The 17,882-nt window shown below is 45.8% G+C and overlaps 1 protein-coding gene across 1 annotated transcript in view; it reads right to left on the bottom strand.

The window, feature by feature from the left end:
• Positions 1–1,943: 1,943 nt before the first annotated feature.
• Dhx8 (DEAH-box helicase 8) overlaps positions 1,944–17,882 on the bottom strand; it is a 39,419-nt gene continuing 23,480 nt past the window's right edge. Inside the window, exons 17-23 of the mRNA XM_028780463.1 lie at positions 16,395–16,535; positions 12,051–12,206; positions 7,147–7,284; positions 5,487–5,615; positions 5,150–5,346; positions 4,323–4,502; positions 1,944–2,710 (exon numbers count right to left, since the gene is read on the bottom strand). Coding sequence (XP_028636296.1) covers positions 2,491–2,710; positions 4,323–4,502; positions 5,150–5,346; positions 5,487–5,615; positions 7,147–7,284; positions 12,051–12,206; positions 16,395–16,535 — 1,161 coding nt within the window. The 3' untranslated portion in view covers positions 1,944–2,490. The remainder of the gene's footprint in view (positions 2,711–4,322; positions 4,503–5,149; positions 5,347–5,486; positions 5,616–7,146; positions 7,285–12,050; positions 12,207–16,394; positions 16,536–17,882) is intronic.

Genomic DNA, 17,882 nt, shown 5'->3' with positions numbered 1-17,882 from the left:
CGGCAAACATTCTTCTAAGACCCATCCCAGGTGGGAGAAACAGGGACAGAATCTAGAGCCAGCTTTCCAGGACCCTGCTCAGGTAAAAATGCCTGTTCAACAGAACCCCAACTGCTGCCCACAAATAAAAGCACCACTTTTTCCTAGAAACACAGAAAATCAATATACTGACTCATAACTCAGAGCAAGAGACAGAAAACCAATGGGGATGGGGGGTGGGGGGGATGTTTAGGCCCAGCAGGATGACTCAGTGCTTCCTTCCGGACAAGCCTAAATACTTGAGTTCTGTCCCCAACATCCACATAGTGGAGAACAAACTCCCCGTGGGCTGTCTTCTCATCTCCACACACATGCACACAGTGGCCAAGAAGATTCCAGTTCTGTGTGTAAGACCCACATCATCTCTTGGGCTCTCCTCTTAGGAAATACTGGCTCACGAATAAATGAGAGACAGGAGCCTAGAGACACGGATCAGCTATTAAAAGCACTGGCTGCTCTTCCAGAGGACCTGGTTTTCATTCCTAGCACCCACATGACAACTCCCAAACATTTCTAATTCCAATTCCAAAGGGTCGGATATCCTCCTTTGGCCTCTGCAGGTACTAGGCATGGCACATAAATGGTACACAGACATGTGTACAGGCAAAATATCCATACATGTAACATTAAATACTTCAGGCGATTTTTTTCCCTAAAGAGACAAGATCAGCCTGCTGATGTACATTTGTAAACCTAGCAGTTGACAGGCAGGAGGACCACGATGAATCCAAAGCTAGCTTGGGCTTTAGAGTGAGAACCAGTTTCAAACATATACACGTGGGGTGGGGTTTGTGGTACGGAGGGAAATCAGGGCCAAGGGCCCTCCTGTCCTGTTCTCAGGCCAGTTTTCCCTCCAGATCTCAACAGGACACTTCTTTCCCTCAGCGTAGCCTGGGCTTGTAAATTGGCATGGCTATTCTGATGGGTGGTCAGAGGTCAGATCCAGGGGTCACAGCTCCAGCTCTCAAGTAACAAAGGGAAGGATGCATCCACAGTCGGCCCTGCAACCCTGATCTTTCCAGGGCCAGAGCTCAGTATAGAGGACATGCTTTCCTTCTCCAATGAAGAGGGAAGGGGGGGGGGGGGAGAAATACACTAGAAGTGGAGTACAGAGGTTAGCAAGGCCCCATGCAAGGGTGGCTCACACTTGTCAACCGTCAAGCGTTCTGTTAGACCAGGAGCTGGATCCTGGGTTCCTGCTTCAATTTTGTATAAGTCCTCACAGGGTAACAGGAAAGGACACATCTTTCTCTTTAGGCATCTGGCCTACTATTCAGCATTTAACTTACAGTTAGAAGTTACTAACGTGGGCTGAAGGAGGCATTCCATGGCCCAGGATGAGCCCAATATCCCCAGGGCTCCTCAGCAAGCTCCAGTCTGGCTTGGCAGGATGATGGGGCTCCCATCAGCACAGAACCTCAGAGTTCTCAGAAGGGAGAACTAGGAAAACCACTAACAGGAGTGAAGGTATGGGTCACTCCCCAGATCACAAGTCTCATCAGCTCATAGAAGCTGAGAGGAGTGCTTGCTTTCTGCTGACTGAGGGAACACTGTCATAGTGTTGTTATTTGTTATGTTTTAAAGGAAATGGAACATACCACTCAATGACAGTGGCAGGAAAGAGACAAAGGATCAAGGAGAGTTTTGTGTTCTGATGCGGCATCTGTAACTGCCAGGAGCCACACTGAAGCACTCTGGCACAGGCTTGGTTAATCTGGGGACATGTGCTGTCAAGGCTGAGCTAGCTCCAGTGGTGCTGAAAGACAGACTGGAGGTTTGGCCCATGCATCATGTCTGGACCCAGAGAGGCTGGGCTCTGGTGTCAAGAGACTCTGCCATGTGCACCACACTGAACTCAGGCAGAGAGCCTGACCTTGTAGCTACCCCTGCCCAACAAAACAAAGTCATAATAAACCATTGTTTCCTTAAAAAAATAAATATTTCCAGGAGGTAGAAACCCAAGTACATAGGCTGGGGAGTGGGTAGAGGGCAGGGCCAACATGGTCCACGAGAGCCATGGTTCATTCCTTCAGCAAGCATGAGCTGGGGTGACAGGCCTCAGACAGTCACTCATGCCCCTTGTCCATCCCAGGACGCACACCTTATCTAATTTTTCTTTGTGTGTGTGTGTGTGTGTGTGTGTGTGTGTGTGTGTGTGTGTGTGTATGTGTGTGACTTTTTTCAAGACAGGGTTTCTCTGTATAGCCCTGGCTGTCCTGGAACTTGCTCTGTAGACCAGACTGCCCTTGAACTCAGAGATCTTTCTGCCTCTGCTTCCCAAGTGCTGGGATTAATGGCTCTGGCCAAAGCCCTGCTTAAATGTTTGTATCTTACACTATGAAGAGAGTCAGGCTTGGAAAATGCTCAGTTTAAGATAAGTCACACAGGACTAGCTTGTTATCAGCCAGAGGAAGCCACGGTGCAGGAGAGGTGAGAGTGGTCAGCTGTCTTTCAGCGCCGCCGGAAAGCACGGGAGATTCTCCAGGCATTCGGCTCCTCATACCGATTGTACAGAGGCTCCAGGCGCTGCTGCTTCTTCTGCTTGCTTAGCTTGGTTGGGTCAGAGACTTTGAAGAAAGCTGGAGCAAACTCCACAAGCCACCGGGGGTCGATGGTGGTGACCTCACGCATGTATTCCTTTGTGGTCAGTACCAGTTCGTGGTATACCACCCTGGGGGAGACAGACAGGACACAAGCCTTAGACTAGACCCTACTCCACAGCCAGTTTGGTCCACTGGGGAAATCACAGCCAAGCTGGCGTTTTGTTCTATCATTTCTCCTGCCTGATCCCTCAGGAGACTATCAAAGCCACACCCCAATCCTGCAAGCCTACACCCTTCCAACACAAACTGCTCGCAGAGAAACAGCTCTAGTCCTGTCTCTGACATGAACTAACTGAGTGACAGGGAAAATAGCCCTGTCCCTTCTCTAGATTTCAGTTTCTTGCTCTGTGAAATAAAATAGTGGTTTCTCAGATAGTTTCCACAGAATTCTAAGTTCTATAGAGGGGTCACAGAGATTATCACCAAGGGATGGTGAGGACCAAGTGGGCAAGGCAATGCATAGCGCCAGGTATAGTGGCACACGCTGGTGTGTGTGCGTGTGTATGTGTGTGTATTTGTGTGAGCATGCACATACACATGAGATCAGAGGACAGCTCTGTGGAGTCAGTTCTCTTCTTCCACCTTTCTGTGGGTTCTGGTGATGAAACTTGGGCCATCTTGTTGTATAGCAAGCACCCTCACTTGCTGAGCCATCTCAAGCCTGGTTTTGTTCCTTTGAGACTGGGTTTCCATGTGGATAATTCAGACTGGTCTCAAACTCAAGGCAATCCTTCTGCTTTATCCTCCTGAGATCTGGGATTACAAGCGTGAGCCACCATGCATGGCATAAATTTTTTAAGACAACACTGGGTGCAGAGGTCCATGTCTTTAGTTCTAAGATTTGAGAGGCAGAGGCAGGAAGATCTCTCTGAGTTCGAGGCCACCCTGATCTACCTAGTGAGTTCCAGACCAACCAACCAGAGGTACACAGTGAGACTCTATCTCGAAACAAACAAAACAAAAAGCCCACAAAAACCTGTGTGTGTGTGTGTGTGTGTGTGTGTGTGTGTGTGGTTTTTTGAGACAGGGTTTCTCTGTGTAGCCTTGGCTGTCCTGGACCTCACTCTGTAGACCAGGCTGGCCTCGAACTCAGAAATCCGCCTGCCTCTGCCTCCCAAGTGCTGGGATTAAAGGCATGCGCCACCACTGCCCAGCCCCACAAAACCTTTATAAAACCATCTCATTAGATGATTTCTAAGCTCTTTCCCTGATTTTACCCGTATAATTTTACTTCTCTTACAAGGCTGTTTATGGGCTGGAAAGACAACTCAGTAGACAAAATGCTTGCCTTGCAAGAACAAGCTCAACCCTCAGCACCAACAGAATACTGGGCGTGGTGATATGCATTTGTGATCTCAGTACTGAGAATGGAGGCGGAAACACGAGGGCACCTGGGGCCCACCAGCCAATCTTGTCTAATTGGTGTCCTCCAGGCAGTAAGATTATTGTAAAAGGAGAATGCCTCCTGAGGCTGTCCTCTGCCCTCCACACACATGCACAAATACATCTGTATACACACAAATACATATTAAGAAAAAGTGGGGAGCTTGTTAGTGTACCTAATTTGCGCTTATGCTACTCCAGAACTACAAAGTCAAAAGGGGAAGTGGGGATGCAGAGACTCAGAAGCGCTCTCATGCTCTCTCTCGCTCTCTTGTGCGTCTCTCTCCTGTCACCTACCATTCGGGCTGTCTGTTGAAGAGAGCACTGGAAGGATGGATGTAGACCACCTGCTGGTCAATCAATGTCCGGTAACCCTCCTGTGGGTCCTTCTTGGCAGCATTCCGGAAGAACCCGCTGCAGATGGCCTTCTGCACTCGTACTGTGGATTTACCACAGGAGACCACATCCAGCTTGTGCCTATCAGGACAGTAAGAGCAAAGAATCCATGAGCCTGCTCTGTGCACAGGGTGCTAACTGCTCAATGTTCCACCGTAGGGTGCTCACAGTGCTCACAGTGGTCACCAAGACCTTCCTCACAGCTCATACAGAGGTAGCACTGGACATGATATAGGCAGTATGAAGGAACTAGAAACCAGATGCTTGGCTCAGGCAAGAATTAAATCCAGGACTAAACCAAGGATCAATGATCCAGAGACTTGTAAGCAAAGCATTCTTTTTTTTTTTTTTTTTTGAGACAGGGTTTCTCTGTATAGTCCTGGCTTTCCTGGAACTCACTCTGTGGACCAGGCTGGCCTCGAACTCAGAAATCTTCCTGCCTCTGCCTCCCAAGTGCTGGGATTAAAGGCGTGCGCCACCACTGCTGCCTGTAAGCAAAGCATTCTTAACTAATTCAATTATCTTCCTCTTAGGAAGTTTCTGAAGTGCTTCTTAGCTAAGTTACACTCCTGCCTGGGGAGAGTAAGCCTACAACAAGTAAGATGGACACTGGAGGACAAATGTTCTGTACATAGGTGCCTGTAACTGTGCAAATACATTTGGAGGTGATGTAAGACCCAGGGAGACACGACAACCCAAACACTAACATTACCACATTCCTGACTGACCTGTCCATTATGCCTAACATCTGCTTGCGAATGTCCTGGGCCCGGCGTAGGGAACGAGCCTGAATAAAGTTCTCATAGCACCATGGGTTGGAGAATTTGTTGTTCTTCCAGGAGTTGTATACAGCCAGCAGGGTGAGATGGTCCCCTTCTGTCTGGTGGAATTTGGCCTTCTTCTGATCAGCAAGGGCCTGTTTATCCTGCCAAGCAGTGGAACAGAGAGTCATTTCTTACCTAACTGTTACCAAGTGAGTAGCTAGCATGGAAACATATGGAGCCCCGCGGGCCTTGTCCCTGATAAACATCACAGTGCATCAGAACACGGGGTTGAGCACCTTACCTTGGGTCGGTAGAAGACGTTCTGCACAGACAGCATGGACACAATAGTTAGCATCTCTTCACTGCAGCCCAGATGCACAGACATGATGAGCATTTTGCAGAGCATTGGCTCCAGAGGGAACTCCGCCATCTACAGGAAGAAGAGGAAATTACAACTGCTTCCCTATAGACTGCACATGGACTTGACTAGTCAGTAGAAAATAGATCAGGAAACGTCCCCATGATGATTTGGGGTGCTTGTCTCTACCACAGATTTTCTTTGCTAAATAAGCTCTTGGTGCCTAAGAACATATAAACTGTTGATGTAAAGGGAATGCTGCAAATATTTTTTACTTGTTTTTGAGACCATATAGGGATCTAGTTCCAGGCTAACCTCAGTTACACACAGAATAACCTACACACAAAATAACAACAATAATTACAATCATAAATAGAATCAAGCCGGGCAGTGGTGGCGCACGCCTTTAATCCCAGCACTTGGGAGGCAAAGGCAGGCGGATTTCTGAGTTCGCGGCCAGCCTGGTCTACAGAGTGAGCTCCAGGACAGCCAGGGCTACACAGAGAAACCCTGTCTCGAAAAACTAAACCAAAAAAATAAATAAATAGAATCAAGATTAGATTCAGTAATACATCTGGCATAAAATTAACAGCAAATAGTCTTTACTATTAAAAAGAAACATTTTAAAGTGATAATATAAAATTCAAGTTAAAAAGCAACACCTTAAACAGGTAAGAAAGCTTAGCAGGTAACAGTGCTTGCCACACAAGCTTGGTGACCTGTGTTCAATCCAAAGAACCCATGAAAAGGAGAAAAAAGAAACGACTCCACAAACTTGGCACCCATGACCACCCAATACTCACACACTAATAATAACAACAGCAACAACCAGGGAACAACAACAACGACAACAATACTCAGAGCACAACAACAACAACAATCGGGGCTGGAGAGATGGCTCAGTGGTTAAGAGCACTGGCTGCTCTCCCTGAGGAGCTGGCTTCAGTTCCCAGCACCCATGTGACAGCTCACAACTGTCTATAACTCCTGTTGCAGGGGATCTGACTCCCTGATACTTGCAGTCAAAACACCAATGAACATTAAAAAATAACAAATTAAATTTAAATTAAATTTGTTTTAAAAAAAAAAAAAGACACTTTACAAAAATAAATTTAAATACCCAGCCAGGAGTGGTGGCAAATGCCTTTAATCCCAGTACTGGGAGGCAGAGGTAGACAGATCTCTTTGAGTTCGAGGCCAGCCTGGTCTACAAAATGATTTCTAGGACAGCCAGGGCTACACAGAGAAACCCTGTCTTGAAAAAAACAAAACAAATAAACAATAAATAAATAAATAAATAAACAAACCCTTGAGTAGAAATAAACTCTACCTATTCCTTGAAAGAAAATAAAAAGAATCCAGGGCCAGGTGTGGTGGTGCCTGCCTGCAATCTCAGCATTTGGAAGGTAGAGGCAGAGAGATCAGTAGTTCATCCTTGGCTACATAAACAGTTCAAGGCCAGCCTGGACTCACACTCTCCATTCTCCCTCTACCACCCTTCTAAAGAGCATTCAATCCTACTCCTTCTCCAAGGCCTCAACACAAGGTGGAAGACTGGCCAGGGAGTCCTCCCAAAGCGTCACAAGCTCTCTCCGCCCCTTACCCTGCGGCCTAGGCGAGTGAGCAGGCCCTCATCGTCCAGGGCCCCCAGCGTATACAGTTGCTCCATGGCTGTGATCAGAGTTTCCATCGGTGGGGCATCCATAAAGTCAAAGGACAGCAAGTCATTAATGCCCATGGCCTAGAAAATAAAGCAACAGGGAGATGAGCCTCACAGTTAAAACAGGTGGTCGGTCTCCTGTCACAGTCTCTGCTGTTTCTTCAATGCAATTAGGAAGCCCAAAGACGCAGTAACTTCCAGATTCTCAGCACACAAAGCTCATACTACTAACAACCATGTATTTTCTCAGGAAACTTTCTGTGCCCACTTCCTGCGTGCTGGAATTACAGGCATGCACCACTATGCCTATGCGGTGCTAGACATGGTACCTAAGGCTTCACGATATAAGCAAGCATTCTGGCAACTGAGCCAAATCCCTACCCTCTTCAGGAAACTTAAAAAATACTGCTTCTGTGCTGAAGAAATGGCTCAGAGGTTAAGAGTACTGGGTCCTCTTCTAGGGGTCCTGAGTTCAATTCCCAGGACCTACATGATGGCTCATAAGCATCTGTAATGAGATCTGTTGCCCTCTTGTGGCCTACAGGCATACATGCAGGCAGAACACTGTACTCATAGTAAATAAATCTTTAAAAAAACAAAAACAAAAACAAAAACAAAAACAAACAAACAAACAAACAAGAAAAAACAATCCTTCCACAGTGGAGAGACAGCTCAGAGGTAAGGACACTTGCTGCTCTTCCAGAGTTGGGGCCCCAGAACCATCATCAGGCAGCTCACAACCATCTGTAACTCTCTCTACAGGCAATTCAGTGCCCTGGCCTTCTAAGACCTCCACTGTGCAAAAACCCACATGCAAGAATACATGCTCTAGATAGTTACAAATCTTTAAACAAAACAAAAGCATTCCTTCAAAATAAATAAACACACACACAAAATAACAACAAAAGGACAAATTTTAGCTCAGTTTTAAAATGTGCTGGGGCTGAATGCCTTTAAAAAAAAAAAAAAGATTTATTTATTTTATATATGAGTACAATGTAGCTGTCTTTAGACACACACCAGAAGAGGGCATCAGATCTCACGACAGATGGTTGTGAGCCACAATGTGGTTGCTGGGAATTGAACTCAGGAACTCAGCACTCTTCCTCTGGAAGAGCACTCATTGCTCTGAACTGCGGAGACATCTCTCTTAGCCCCATGGTGAATGCCTTTAATTCTAGCACTCAAGACAGAGGCAGAGGCAGGTGGACCTCTGTGAGCTCAAGGACAGTCCTAGAGTATTCCAGACCAGCCAGGACAATACAGTAAGACCTTACCTCAAACCCTGCCTCCTCAAGAAAAAGGGGGAATGGGGTTGGTAAACCTGGTTCAAGGTCATTCTTGACTACACATCAAGTTCTAAGCCAACCTAGAAAACACGAGACCCTGACTTAAAACATCAAAGAAAGCTCCATAATATGATCTATCAGATAAAGCTGCTGGCTGTGCAAACCCTACAACCTGAGTTGTGGAACCTCCAAAGTAGGAGAGAACCAACTCCCAAAAGCTGCCTGCTGACCTCCAAGTGCAGTCACCACACACTCACTCACCTCCACTCGCACACACTAATAAACAGAAAAAGTAACACCACAGAGTGGGGTGGTGAGTAAAGTTAGAGATTTCAGTAGCTATTTCACCAAAGACAATATACAAGCTCTAGCAGGACAATACAATTAGGCACTGGGGCTGTAGCAAGATAGGAAAAGAAAAAAAAAAATCAGGAAACCTTGTCTATTTCTTACAGGAATGTGAAACAGCCACTATGGAAACTAGTTTGGGGATAATTTAAAAAGTAAAACATAGCCTGGATGGTGTTGAATTACAGCACTCAGGAGGCAGAAAGCGGCCAGTGTTTGTAAGTTTCAAGCCAGCCGGGGCTAAATAGTTATCAGAATGTTTTAAAAAATTAAACATAGTTATTATATGACCCAACCTGTCTATCTCTAGGTACTTAGTTAAAAATATCAAGAGAAGGCTGGAGAGACAGAACTTGAGTTCAGTTCCCAGCACCCACATCAAAAGGCTCGCAACAGCTCCAGAGCATCCACCTGTCCGGCCTCTGTGAGCACCTGAACCTATGTGACACACTCACCCACACATACACACATAGTAAAAAATAAATCTTAATAACACATATTAAAGGGTCAGAGGGAGAGATGGCTCAGATTGACTGTTCTTCCAAAGGATCCAAGTTTGATACCCCAGCACTGACAGGGCAGCTGACAACCATGTTTAACTCCAGTGCCAGGAGATCCAATACCCTTTTCTGGCCTCCTCAGGCACCTCATACACATGGTAGAGAGACAGACATACTGCAGACAAAGCACCCATACACATATAAATAAATTATTTAAAACATATATTGAGCTGGGCAGTGGTGGCACATGCTTTTAATCCCAGCACTTGGGAGGCAGAGGCAGGAAGATTTCTGAGTTCTAGGTCAGCCTGGTCTACAAAGTGAGTTCCAGGACAGCCAGGGCTACACAGGGCTACACAGAGAAACCCTGTCTTGGGGAAAAAACCAAAAAAACAAAACAAAACCATATATTGAAAGTAGGAACTCAGATACTTGTACCCTAATGTTCATAGCATCAGAAGTCACAAGAGCCAGTAGGCAGGAACACCCTAAATAATCATCCTTAGATGAATGGAAGGGTATTAAAATCCCAGCATATACTGCAGCCAGCCCACACCTCTGAAGCACTGAGTTAAGTCAAGCCAGGAAGACATGAAAAAACAAACATGGTGGAATTTCACTTATATATGTTAAGCAGATTGTCAATGAAGTGTGTGTGTGCGCACACACACACACACACACACACACACACACATTACCAAACAGATCTGTGCAATAGCCGTACAAAGCTGTGACTGGACCTAATGTGGAGTTAACACTTAAAAGCTTACACTGGCCAAACACAATGGTACACATCTATAATCCTGGCACTCTGGAAGTAGAAGAAGAAGGATCACAAGTTTGTGGCCAGTCTGAGCTACACAGCAAGACTCTGCATCAAAATAAGAACAAAACAACAAAATAAGTCACAGTGGTTGTGGTGTAGCCACAGAGCCAAAGTGTGCGTGAGGCTGAAGGTTCAAAACCCAACACCAGCCTGGTGTGGCAGTCCACACCTATAGTGCCAGTGTTCAAGGCAGAAGTAGACAGATCTTTGTGAGAGTCTGAGGCTAGCCTGGTATACAAAGGAATTTCATTCAGGTCACCCAGGACTACACACTCAAGTCCATTCCCAAAAAGCAACAAATAAGAAGGAAGGAAGAGGAGGAGGAGGAAGAGGAAGAGGAGGAGGAAGAAGAGGAAGAGGAGGAGGAGGAAGAGGAAGAAAAAAAAGACCAAAAAAAAAAAAAGCTGAAACCAAGTTCTGCATTTTACATTATGAATATTTTATAATAATTAAAGACAGTATAGCATCTCCACCCTGTCTCCCGCACATCTGTGGAGTGCCTGATACCACAGTAGGTGGCAGGGACATAAAGACAGTGCTAACATGGTTCACAAACACAGTATGGCACATGTGTATGGCACAAAACAAGGACTAATATAATATACTTGTCAGCTAATTTGGTGAAGAAATGTCTGAATAATGCTCTACTCAAGTCAGTATGAAGGGTGATGTGCTTTCTCCTCCTCATAGAGTGTCTGTGATCATAAGCACAGCTGGTATCCAATAACTGCTTATTGTGTGAAGAATAACCTAAGAGTTATGTAAGCAATCACGGTTCCCAGTGCCCTCGCGGGCCTGCATCACTCCCCCATCTCTACAGTTCCCTTTCTGGGACAAGATCACACAACAGAGGGCTGAGCAGATAAATTTGCCCAAATTTGTCACATGGCCAAAGCAGAGATCGGGGCCTCGGAGGCCCTCCAGAGACCACAGTAGGCTTTCCTCTGAAGCGCTGTTTTAGCCTCTCACATGAAATGAATAATAAATACCAAGAGAGTGCTCTACGCTGGTGAAGCGCCAGGGCTCCAGGGCAGCACTGGCATCAGAGGACTCGCCATGAGTTGAGAAATGACTCATGTGGCTCCTTCTGCCAAGACAGAATGAAGATCCTCTGAAAAGTAAACCCTGTAGGACAGCTGGGACCCAGACAGACTTCTATTCCCAACACCATGTCAGGTTCACAACCAATTGTAATTCCATCTCCAGAGGGATTTCAAGGCCTCTGGCCAGCCTCTGGGGCATCTGCACTCACATTCACATGTCCACATGACACATGCATGTGCACACACATGCACATAATTGAAAATAATAAGGGTAAAAAAAAAGATTTAAAAAAAATTTATCCAACATGGTGCCTTTAATTCCAGCACTTGGAGGTAAGTGGATCTCTAAGTTCAAAGCCATCCTAGTTTATACAGCAAGTTCAAGCCCTTGTCTGTCTGTCTGTCTGTCTGTCTGTCTGTCTGTCTCTGACTCTCTCTGTCTCTCTGTCTCTGTCTGTCTCTGTCTCTCTCTCTCTCTCTCTCTCTCTCTCTCTCTCTCTCTCTCTCTCTGCAGGGGGAGACTAGATTTGGATCTGAAAGCAAACATGTTTGGGGTTAAATATGTTGGTCTGCAGTTTGGCTCTGATTTTATTTGTCTAATTTCTTTTTTGAAAATGCCTCATCACTAAAACCTAGCACAACCAAATATCCTGCTGGTTATTATAGTAAGAAACAAATGTGCACTCACAGGAGACTGCAGATTCAGCCTAGACCTGCACAGGGAGCCGTTGCTACAGACACTGCCTCTCACTCAAAGGGATGACTCCATGAGGCACCCTGAGTAAGAGGGATGTGGAGAACATGGTTGCCCAGGCCATTCTCAGGAGACAGTGGTTCTTACCTTGAGGGACAGCACTGTGCTGGCCAGGTTGGTTCTCTGGATTTCCGGCACATTGGTGGTCAGCATTTCATCTCGGTAGGCACGCTCTGTGTACAGCCTGTAACACTTCCCTGGGCCAGTTCTCCCAGCTCTGCCAGCTCTCTGCTTTGCTTGAGCCTAGAGGGTGAGCATATAAAGCCCCAGCTGTAAAACATCACTTGGCAGTTCTCTCCAGGATATCTGTTGGGAGGGGACTGGCAAATGTTTTCTGTTTGCTTTTTATGAGGCAGAGTTAGGGTTTAACAAAGATATTTTAATCTAGACCATAAGCATGAGGGTTAGGGAAAGAGAGAGGCTCAGAAAGAGAGCCCAGCCAGAGCTCAGGGCAAGCCTCTCAAAGGCAGCAAGCACTTCCTTTAGGCCCATTTCCAACACTAGAGAGACGTACCAACTCTCAGTACTTCCAGGAAGTTTGTCTCGGGTGGCACATACAAAGCAGGTGGGTGGAAGAAACACAGAGAGCACCATAGACAATAAAACCCCAGCCACACAGTTATGACCAAAATTACAAATAAACTAAGTAAATTATGTACACCACACCAGTAACTTTGCAGCCACTTTAAAATCAGGTTTGCAGTGTTCAATGACAATAGTGACAACTTTTCAGGTGAAAAGTACAAGTTACAGCCAGGCAGTAGTGGAGCACAGCTTTAGTTTCAGCACTCAGGAGGCAGAGGCCAGTGGATTTCTGAGTTCAAGGCCGGCCTGGTCTACAGAGAGAATTCCAGGACAGCCAGGACTGCACAGAGAAACCCTCTTTTAAAAATTAGCAACAGGACTTCCGGTTTGGGACCGAGCCTAGAGCAGGTCGCAGGCAGCAGCTCCGTACCCAACCGCAGAAAACCAAGAAAAACAGGGACTCCCAGGAGCTTGAACTCACGCAGCATCCCAGGTAAAATTGAATCACCCGTGATGCCTGCTATTAGAAGTTCTAACCCAGATGGACCAGAAGCCAGGAGCCTCGCCCTTACCCTCACCCCCTACCTTTTCCCACCTGCACAAGGTCCCCTGAAGCTGGGCAACTGCAAGATCCTGCTTGGCAACTGCAGATAGACTCAAAGCAGTGTACCATATCATCTGAAGAATAGCAGGGAGACCATAACTCAAGCAGTGTACCATATCTTCTGAAGAATAGCAGGTTGCAGTCCTCCTCGCCCCCACGAATAACCAGGACCCGCCGGTCGGGTCAAGTAGCACCCAGACGTGGGGCTCGAGGCAAGGACCCATCCGGACGGACCCTCATTGAGAGGATGTGCGCACGACATCAAGATTGAGCAAGACAGAGATCATCGCCCGTGACCTGTCGTCCACGGAACCAGGTTGATGCTGCCATCAAGAAGGCAGTTGAAGTTCATTACCATCAGCTGAAAATTGCAGAGGATCCAGAAGTGACTCCGCAGGAGACTGACACAGCTGTCAGCTCCCCTGCCTCCCCCTATGGTCGACCCCTAGACTTCCACGCCCTCCAGAAGGGTACCTGGTATGCCTGGCTTTGCCCTCATTTCTCTTGCTAGAGAGCTTGGCCTCTTGATCACCACAACAAAAATTGGCTTTTTCCTAAACCAAGGCCACCCTTGATATGGCCGCTAACATTGGGGAGCCTTCCTTTATGACAATATTACACCCCAAACTGACAAATGGTTGGTAACTTGAACATATACAAGAGACTAGGATGGCTGTGAGTTAGCCCAATGACGGGATTATTGTAGGTCCACTTCCCAGGGGCCCACCCAATGCAGCCGAAAAGGAGTGCGTGGTGCTGGGAGTGGATGCAGCCTACATGGCCTAAGACAGGGCTCTCACCCTCCTTTCACCCACATCAGAGTCCCTTGACGTTGCCCATCGTCGACAGCCTAAAGCCTTCGACCATCGATGTGACTTGTCTCACATCAGTGTTTTGGGGTTGTGAACTTGTCTAAGACCCCCCATAATTAGATATCCAAATTCAAAACTCACATAGTTGGGATTGAACATAAGACGCCTTCTCTAACTAAACAGAGAAGGGGGAGATGCCAGAAGCCAGGACCCTCGCCCTTACCCTTACCCCCTACCTTTCCCCACCTGCATAATGTCCTCTGAAGCTTGGCAGCTGCAAGATCCTGCTTAGCAACTGCAGATAGACTCAAAGCAGAGTACCATGTCTTCTTAAGAATAGCAGGGAGACCATAACTCAAGCAGTGTACCATATCTTCTGAAGAACTGCAGGTAGATCATAATTCAAGGCAGTGTACCATATAGACCATGACATGTTTCAAGGCACAGGCCAAGAAGATTTTGTACTTTTCCACCACCTGGACCCTCTTACCCCCTCCCCTTGTAAAACATGCTATAAAAAAGCATTTCATGTTCAAAAAAAAAAAAAGAAATTAAAAAAAAAAAAAAATTAGCAACAACAAAAAAAAAAAATGAAGCCTGAAGGACAATGAGACACACCAACCCAGGCAAGCATCCACACTGCTGGGACTGCACTGCACCCACAGATGCCTCTCCGGGTCAGCAGAGGCACAAGTAGCCAATTATCTGGTCATCACAAGAGACATATTGCCCTAAGAAACTGTACAGAGCACATGTGCTGTACCCAGGCTTTCTAGACCCAAATCTTCCCTCTGGCAACTGTGCGATAACAGGCAAGTCCCTCTATGCCCTCACCTCCTGGCTGGGAGTGAGGACTGGTGTGAGAGTGTCCTGAGCCAGTGCATGTGAATACCTAAGGCAGTCCTGACACCTTGTGAACATTAGTTATTATTATCAAAGTATCAGAATGGAGAGAGCTTTGTGGGTTTTGCCAACTATAAAAGTCAATGTGTGCCTGCTATGAAAGAGGAACACAATACTTAAAGGTGTCTAAAGTGAAAAAAAAAAGCCCATCATCCACCAACACAGCAACCAATGTAGTAGCACCTACGAAAAAGCCCTAGCTGACATCCTGCCGACAGGCTTCCAGTGTGGGCCACAGCCATATGCTCAGCCCAGAAATGCATAGCATGTATTTTTAAAGCAAAAATTGGATTGTTTTATTTATCATATTTTGTAGCTCACTTCCTTCAATATGCCAGTTTCACGTTTACAACATTAAATATAAATACACACCAGCAGTTAATTCCACACAAAACTCTATGGTGTGGTTATACTATACTGGATTAAACTGCTTCCCCTTCTGGCTGATCCAGGACCCAGCCTTCCATGAACAGCCATGTTTGTTCCTTGAGCATGTACTCAATCATATCTAACACTGTGATGTGTTCCTAGAAACAGTACAGTTAGTTTAACAAGACGAACATTAAAATTACTGTTTTATATACTTAGATATATTGTTTATATGTATGTTTGTATGTTTGTATGTATGTATGTATGTATGTATGTGTATGTATGTATGTAAATGCTCATGTTCTGGGGGCTGCAGCGAGCTCCGTGGTTAAGAGCACATGCTGCTTTCACAGAGGAGCAGAGTTCCCACATTAGGCAGCTCATAACCTTCTGCAACTCCAGCTCTAGAGGCTCTGAAGCCTTCTTCTGACATCACATGATAGCACATGCACACACACAAATGATAAAAATGCTGAACACGTGTAAGGCAATGTTTTAAAGAAACTTTGGATTTATGGGGCAATTTTATTTTGAAATCTCACCCTAAAGATTACAAATACAGGGGCTGGAGAGATGGCTCAGCAGTTAAGAGCACTGACTGCTCTTCCAGAGGTCCTAAGTTCAATTCCCAGCAACCACATGGTGGCTCACAACCATCATTAAGAGATCTGATGCCCTCTTCTGGTGTGTCTGAAGACAGCTACAGTGTACTCACCATATACATAAAATAAATAAATTAATCTTTTAAAAACAAAGATTATAAATATATAGCTAAATGATAAAAGTGTTTGCCTAAATATACATAGGGCCTAAATTTAATCTTGTGAAACACACAGAGTGGCTAGCATACAACCCTTATCCCACTAAGTTCACTTCTGAGGGCAAAAGATTAAAAATATAGTACCAAGCTAAGTGTGCTGCCATATGCCTAGAATCCTATAATGAGACAGAAACAAGAAGATTGCACATTTAAGGCCAGCTTAAGCTACACAGCAAGATCTGCCCTTTCCCCGCAAAACGGGTGAAGCCCTAGCCATCTTAAAACTTGCTATGTAGACCAACCTAGTCTAGAACTTAGCGAGATTCTGGAAAGGCTCTGTCTTGAAACAAACAGGAAAAGAAGAAAGGGAGGGAATGAAGGAGGGAAAAGACCATAATAAATTCCAGAAAGACCCTCACCAGAATTCTGAGAAAAGCTTATGATAGACACAGCCATACCTGAGAAATAGGTGTCACCACAAGCTGGTCAATCCCTGTTTTAGAATTGTAAACTTTCTGCTTCACAAATCCAGGGTCAACCACATAGTAGATGCCATCGATGGTCAGAGATGTTTCTGCAATGTTGGTGGCAATCACCACCTACAGATGAGAAAGACAGAGCCAGAGTGGGCTGAGTTTGGAATAGGTCTTACACTTTCCCAAGGAATCTGCCATCTCCCTCTAGACACTTGACATTTATCCCCAGTCCAGGTCCCCAGTGGTCAGAGGGAAGGTGCCCACATCTGAAGGGTTCCTTTGGAAGTGAGGGTGCCTCAGAGCTGTAAAGCAGAAAAGAGCCATCACTGCTCAGAGCCAATCTCATTTGGTATAAATAGCTATGTACCTCATTGTCTAGAGCAGATGATTACTATAATTTTAATTTTCTAGCTCCCTGGGAAAGCATAGATTTCCTGGCATCACATGTAGCACTGCAAAATGAGATTTTTTTTCTCCCACAGAGACATCTGGACTACGAAATGGGCTGTTCATATATGTGGAACAAGAGGAGGATTGGATCTTTCTCCTCATCATAAAATGAACCACGAGGGACAGGGATTTCACGGTTCGTGTGTGTGTGCAGCACTCTATGTGATCTAGAAGATTATTACTCTCAGCTTGGCTCTGCTACTGGTTTTCACCCAGAGGTTCAGCTCATAAAACACAAGTGCTTAGAAAAATCATTGCTAGGAGGCACTGCTATGTCTCACTTCATACCAGTATCTTACTGGCCCAGAAAGGCAGTTACCTGCCTCCCAGCCACAAAGGCCCTGCTTAGAAACAAGTCTAACCAACAGACACAGAGCAGAGGAAGAACTCCCCACCTGTTCTTCCCAAACCTGCTGCTTCTCCCATGTTTAACTCTTAGAACCACAGGCCACCCAGCTATGCAAGCTGAGAAGCCTGAGAGTTATGCCTAATTTTCCCCTTCCCCTTTACCTCTCTACCTCCTGACACCCACTGAGTATTTTCCCATCTGTCTCCACTGCCAAAATATACTCAGAGAAGCACAAATCTGAGAAAACTGATAAACAAATGTTCACAGCAGAATTACTCTGGTATGTCCCAAAGTGGAAATAACCTAGTGTCTATCAAGTAATGAATCATATACAAAATATATCCAGCGTCTAGCAGAATGGCTCAGTGGGTAAACATGAGCCACCAGCCTGATGACCTCAATGATGGTGGAAAGAACTGACTCCTGAAAGTGTTCTCTGACCCCCACACATGCACCATGATGTGTGCTTATCACCATGTCCAGCTGTAAAATAAATTTTTTAAATTTAAAAATGATAAATTAAGGCTCAATTGGTAAAGTACTTATCTCAAAAGTCTGAAGACCTGAGTTTAATACCCAGAACCCACATAAGAATGCTAGGCATGGTGGCGTGTGCATGTAATCCTATCACTGGGAGGCTGTGACAAGTGGAACCCTGGCTGTGTACCCCG

Source organism: Grammomys surdaster, unplaced genomic scaffold, assembly GCF_004785775.1.
Source record: "Grammomys surdaster isolate TR1022 unplaced genomic scaffold, NIH_TR_1.0 371, whole genome shotgun sequence".
Classification (NCBI taxonomy): domain Eukaryota; kingdom Metazoa; phylum Chordata; class Mammalia; order Rodentia; family Muridae; genus Grammomys; species Grammomys surdaster.
This window is presented reverse-complemented; position numbering and strand designations above follow the sequence as displayed.